Source organism: Manihot esculenta, chromosome 5 (genome assembly GCF_001659605.2).
Source record: "Manihot esculenta cultivar AM560-2 chromosome 5, M.esculenta_v8, whole genome shotgun sequence".
NCBI classification, from domain to species: domain Eukaryota; kingdom Viridiplantae; phylum Streptophyta; class Magnoliopsida; order Malpighiales; family Euphorbiaceae; genus Manihot; species Manihot esculenta.
In genome coordinates, this window is record NC_035165.2 from 7,868,689 (window position 1) to 7,874,688 (window position 6,000).

Consider the following 6,000-nt stretch of genomic DNA (forward strand, 5'->3'; position numbering starts at 1 on the left):
TCAAATTGCTAGAATAATGCAGATCCTGCCGGGAAAAGTTAATTTTATGGGGCTCAGGACCTTTTATTTGGAGCTCATTACACTTTCGTTTTATTTACGCCTTTCCTTTAAAGACACTCGTCACCTTCAACTAAACAGTGTGATAATGAACATCTAACCTTTTCGGCTAAAAAAAAAGGTAAATAAAAAAGCTCAACTACGAGATTCAGTGAATAATGACAAGAATGTCGGTCGTCTCCAGAACTCAAGTTCACAACTTACAAATTTCTTCCGAGAGTGAAAAACCTCATCCAACACAATGGTAAATACGGAAATACCCGTTGCAGGATTCAAATACCATGCTTATTAACATGCTTTAACGTCATTAACCAGCCATTCAATTAACTGCAAAAATAAAACAGGAAAATCTTCAATAGCCTACCATGCATTTCTCATATATACAGAACTGCAAGCTTATCTCCCAAGCTAAAGATCCAAACATGGAAGGATGGTACTCGCCGACACTTTGTTTTATTATATTCTTTCATCTGGGATGAAGAAATCAAATCGGACATCCACAGAACCAGAAGTTTCTCCAGTATCTTTGTACTCAATATTTGTTATTGTACCAATTTCTTCTGCATCCTGATATTCTGGCCTCACCCTTCGTACAGGCACTGTAACACAGTACACAGTCCCAACATCAAGATCTGCAGTGACACTCAGCTGGACTTTATCTTCTGAGTCTATCTCCACAAATTCTGATAAAGCATGCACAATGTTGCTTACAATCTTCTGTTTTGCCTCGTCACTAACAGCACATCTGTCAGAGAAAAGAATCATCTTCAACCGCTGTTTGGCAATCCTTGCATTTGAGCTCTTTCTTCGTGCTGGTGATGGGAATATTATCTTCCATGCCAGGTTTAAACGCTCAAGGAAGCTCATGTTTATAGCATTTAGGAGAAAGCTTTCAGCAGCATCACTAATTGGGGTCGAAGATAGCTGATAATCTCCAGTAATCCCAGAAAATCGTCTAGAGTGATCCTGAATTTTACATCTATCAAGCATGATACCAGGCCACTTGTGTATGTTTGGGAATGTGCCAGATCCCCGACCAGGAAAACCAATGAACTCTACCTGCATATTACAGCATGAAAAACTTGATCACAGTGATACATTTTGGAATTACTTTCTGAAAAATACTGAAATATGCATTTGGAATTCTTCTAGCTACCCTCAACATTTAACATATACAATCAAATCAAATAACAAAGAGTGAGCTGTTTACTAAAGTAGAAACGAAGCTCATGTAGGCCCAGGACAAAAACTACCAAGGAAGAATTTGGTTGATCCTCATCCTTTGTCTTCGATTGGATATGTAATAATTTCTAGAACAACAACTAAGTCTTAATCCCAAACTAGTTAAGGATGTATAACAATTTCTAATACTATTTAAAATAGTCAGGCATTATGGTTTGGAACATCATTTTCATAGAACGAAAGCTGGAAATTTTTTCAAAAGATAAGGGCTCCACTCATAAATCACAACCATAAGGATAAACTGTTCACATATTAAAAGGAGTAGCAATACAAGATGAAACCTGATATCCTTCTAGCTGTGGAGCTGCTCCTTCAATTGCATTCAGCAGATGAATAGGCCATCAAACTCAAACTCTTGTTACAGTATTATCCAACCACATAAGCAAAGTAGGTAATTAGCCTACTCATCCAAATAATTTTTGGATATGATTAGACACTCATCTTAATTATCATAACCATGTAGTTCCAATAGCAAATCCAACCTGCTTTAATTATCAAAACCAGCCATTCTAATCCTATTATTTTCCTGAATAAAACCATACTTGGAAGGAAGCTACATGCCAAAAATTCCAAGGAAACCATGAAAAGACAAAACACTATACAATCAAATAACCATCTCCCAGATTGTGCTAGTTAAATAGTCAAGAATCTGCTAACAATATGAAGGAATAGCAGAGGTACAATCAGTGACAAGCCTTCTGGTTACCATCTGACAAGTTAAATAGAGAAATCCAAAGCCCAGCAACAAGAAAGGTGGGGGGGGGGGAGCAGATGAGACTACATTAGGTGGATTATTTTTCTGTAAAATTATCAGCAGAATCCCACTCAACCCTGCTGACCAAGTTTTGGTCGAAACTCGAAAGTATTGAAAAGTAAATTTGACACCAGAATCACATCATAGAAATGGATGTTTGCATGAAACAACCATCCTTAGAGCACGTATGTGTGAATCGGGAAATAAATCCCATATAAAATTATCTTATATGAACAAATTTACTACACTTGTTTCCTTCTAGTCGGTGCTAGAAATACATCAATAACAATGTACCAAAAACTTCATCATAAGCAGCTTCTGAGGAGCACTTTTTTGGTTTTCTTTGGCCACATTCAAGTTCCTCTTCGCCTTGCCTAAATACTGTAACTTTCCAAATGCTATATAAACCTCAACAAAATGTTTCTTAAGAAAACAAAGAAATGAAAGACAAATGTTAAAAAACTAAGTTAGGCTAATGTCCAATCCATAAAATTGGATATACCTACGAGCAAAGCAATCACATTAATATCAAAATACGTTGGTTAAATATAAACCCACATCACCATATGGAGCGAAAAACCTATTACCATAATTGACCGATTGGTATAACCAAATAAAGACTAGTAGGAAGACATGCTCTTTTTCTTCGGGAAAATCCCAGGTTTTCCCATTCTAAATATCATAGTTTTCCTCGCTAAACAAGCGGATAAATTGGGAATTGGGCTTATTTGCACCTATGAGAAGACATATGAAAAGAATTACGCAATACCATGGGAAAGTAGATGCAAATGGAGACAAATTATAAATGCAAGTGGGTGAAGAATCGAATTAAGAAAAAAAAAAAGGTGATGACCTTTGAATTTGAAGTAGGCATAGAGCTTCGAAGAAGGTGCTTGTTGTAAGAGGCCAGTGTTGCAGAGACCCTGAAATCTCCCGATATCGCCATTTTGGATTCGCTCACTTGCTCGCTCTCCGTCTCCCTACTAGAGTCCCACTGTGTTCACGCGGCCTTCTAACTGTGATGTGTTTCAGTTTAAACGACGTCGTTTTATTTGGCTAGGCCTAGGTTTTGATTGGCGCATATCTCGCCTGGAATTAACGGCGCAGTAAATCAGTTAAAATTGTGTTAATTAGTGAAATTTATAATTCGTTACTGTTTTTTTAATTATTTTACACATTATTTATATTTGTGGTCCATATTAATGATTTATTTTACTCATATATAATATTTTTTAAATAAAAATTAGAGGTGAAAAAATTAGAATTTAAAAATTTTTAAATTTATTAAGATACTATAAGTGTTACACATATATAATCTTTATTAGCTTTTATTATCATAATACTAAATTATTATATTTATATTTTTTATCTAATTAAAATTAGCTATAAAAATTATAACGGAATAAAACTTAAGAAAATATATTACATTAGTATGATTTTTTTTATTTTATTCACTAATTTTATTATTATAAATAAAATATTATAAATTAAGAAAATATATTACTTTATTATATTTTATTCTTAACATATATTTTTTAAATATTTATCATAATAAAATTACAATATGTATATAATGCAATAAGAATATCAAAATACTAATAGTTTTATATTTTTATTTTATTTAAAATTACTAATTTTAAATGATAAATTACATTTAATCATTTATAATTTAAAATATTAGTATATAATTATTAGATTTAATTATTTTATTTATAATTTTTATTTTAAGGTAGTAAAAAACTATTATTTACAACTCCTTTACTTTGATTAAAAAATTTTAAAATTGATATTTTATTTCATTTTAATAGTATTAGAATTTTAACTATTATAAACAAAAATTACTATGCTAAAATTTTTTTAAAAAATAAAATTGGAAATGCTTAAACTACTAGATATATTTTGTATTTTTAATTTTAATATCTTTTATTTTATTATTATTAGTATTAATAAAAATTTAAAAATTTAACCAAGGAGAAATTACATGATGATAACTCCTTGAGTGTCACCTAAAAACTTAAATAAAATTGGGTTGTAAGGTGAACAAGACAAGAGCTCATGCAATCATAATAGGTTTAGTATAACAATGCCTCCTTCCTACTCAACTTCATTCTCAATTCTTACATATCTGATCTGCGATTGATAACGAATCATACTACCAGAAATTGAGACTTCTTCTATTTACGTAACTTTTTGGTGCTTTTCACTGATCACATTATCCCATCTCACAGCTCTTTCTTCTGAATGTTTGGGAAGAGCCTGTGAGCTTTTTTAATTTCTTGCCAAGTTCTTCAAGAGGCCGACTCCTGACCCTCTTGTTTTCTTTGTCTCAACACATACATAATAATCAATCTTTGTTACAAGTGTAATTAACTACCTTAATTCTCTGTTGGTATCTCAAATTTGATTCTCTACCATGGGATTTGATCCTATCAACTGCAGAGACACATAAATGTGTACAGTACACAGTGACAAGTTTCCTTAGTTTAGTTCCCTTTTGTCTTGAAAAGAAAAGTTACTTGACATTGTAAAGGTTAAATATTGATGCAAGCTAATATCCACTAGATCTCCCCTAGATTTAGCAAAAAGGAACAACACTCACTCTCTAAGTTTCTACATTGCTTTAGCTAAGCAATAGCCATTTATGGTAGCAGACATTTGCAGGTGAGTGCACTTGATGGGATTTTCAGTTTCTAGCTTCTCTCAACTTTCAGAATTCAGCTTTCATTATGAACCAACTCTTCATCTCATAATAACCCATATAAGTTCTCTCTCCCCTCTTCTTTTTTGAGCTTCATATAGATTTTGTTCTTGTTGTTTTCGTCTTTTTTAGGCCATGGACAGGACTAGCTTGGGCAGTGAAGGAGACAATTCAAGCGGTTTTTTATGGCCTCAGAGAAACTACACATGTAGCTTTTGCAAGAGGCAATTCAACTCAGCTCAAGCACTTGGAGGTCACATGAACGTCCATAGGAGAGATAGAGCCATGTTGATACAGCTACCTTCATGGGTTTTTGGATGTCAAAACCCTAAACCTAATTTTTCTTCCTCTTCTTCTTTATCTCTATCTTCATCTCGTAGTACTTCAGCAAATTTTTTGTCATACCCTTGTACTCACCACCATTCCTTGATCTCCCCATCCTTCACTTCTTTCTCTTCATCACCTTCTAAGAACTCCGCTGCCCTTGAATGTCCTCAACTCTCTTCTTCTACTCAACTGAGTGAAGATCTAATAAAGAAGAAGAGCGTGAGAGCTGTGGTTCAGGTTGAAGAGATCAACAAGGGTTTTGCAGAGAAATATGAGCTTGAGGTTTTGAAGAAAAATGAAGTTATAAGCTTGGACTTGGAGATAGGCTGTAAAGATCCAAAGGAGGTTTTGGATTTGGAGCTTCGACTCGGTTGTTTCTAGTTTCATTAATAAACATTAAATGATCTTTTTGTCTTTGATCCATTGATTAGCTTCTTTGAGTACTGCAGTCTCAGGCACCAACACCATAGTTATATATATAGAAGCTGCTTTAGAAGTTAATTATATTGATTATTATGGGGTGATCAAAGAACAAAGTGAAGATTAATTTCTTTTTTCTTGCTTTTTGTCATAATTAATCCTGTTTAATTAGCGATTGTTTTAATTATCAGTTTATTGTCCTTGTTAAATTAGGTTAAGTGTAACATTAGTTGAAGATGCAAGTTGGTGAGATATCATCATTCATCTCTAGCTACTTGGTACCATGATTAAGGAAGATGAACGTTATTATTCTATTCTAAGAAATTAATACAACTCATTTATATATTTTTTACTAGCTAATTAATTACTCTCTTAATTTCTTTTTAAAATTTGAAGTATTGAAAATATAATTAAAAACAAGGGCATTGCTCCTTGGGAATGTATTTTTCTGTCATTTTTTCATGCCCTTTTTCTTGCCCACGAAACCACAAATGCGTAGGTC

At 33.1% G+C, this 6,000-nt stretch overlaps 2 protein-coding genes across 2 annotated transcripts; one reads left to right on the forward strand and one right to left on the reverse strand.

Moving 5' to 3' along the window:
* Positions 1–177: 177 nt before the first annotated feature.
* On the reverse strand, positions 178–3,073 carry LOC110614801 (cell division topological specificity factor homolog, chloroplastic). Its single transcript, XM_021756465.2, has 2 exons — positions 2,907–3,073; positions 178–1,116 (listed from the first exon to the last, which is right to left on the reverse strand). The coding sequence occupies exons 1-2, from the start codon at positions 2,997–2,999 to the stop codon at positions 514–516; spliced, it is 696 nt and encodes a 231-aa protein (XP_021612157.1). The 5' UTR covers positions 3,000–3,073; the 3' UTR covers positions 178–513.
* Positions 3,074–4,886: 1,813 nt separating this feature from the next.
* Positions 4,887–5,601, forward strand: LOC110614802 (zinc finger protein 11). The gene has a single exon (XM_021756466.2). It carries the CDS (start codon positions 4,887–4,889, stop codon positions 5,457–5,459), a length of 573 nt encoding a protein of 190 aa, XP_021612158.1. The 3' UTR covers positions 5,460–5,601.
* The last annotated feature ends 399 nt before the right edge of the window (positions 5,602–6,000 follow it).

Coding starts and splice junctions, on each gene's coding strand:
- LOC110614801 (XM_021756465.2), bottom strand. CDS start 2,999: ATGGCGATATCGGGAGATTTCAGGGTCTCTGCAACACTGGCCTCTTAC. Junction 1,117..2,906: donor TGCCTACTTCAAATTCAAAG/GTCATCACCTTT, acceptor TGTAATATGCAG/GTAGAGTTCATTGGTTTTCC.
- LOC110614802 (XM_021756466.2), top strand. CDS start 4,887: ATGGACAGGACTAGCTTGGGCAGTGAAGGAGACAATTCAAGCGGTTTT.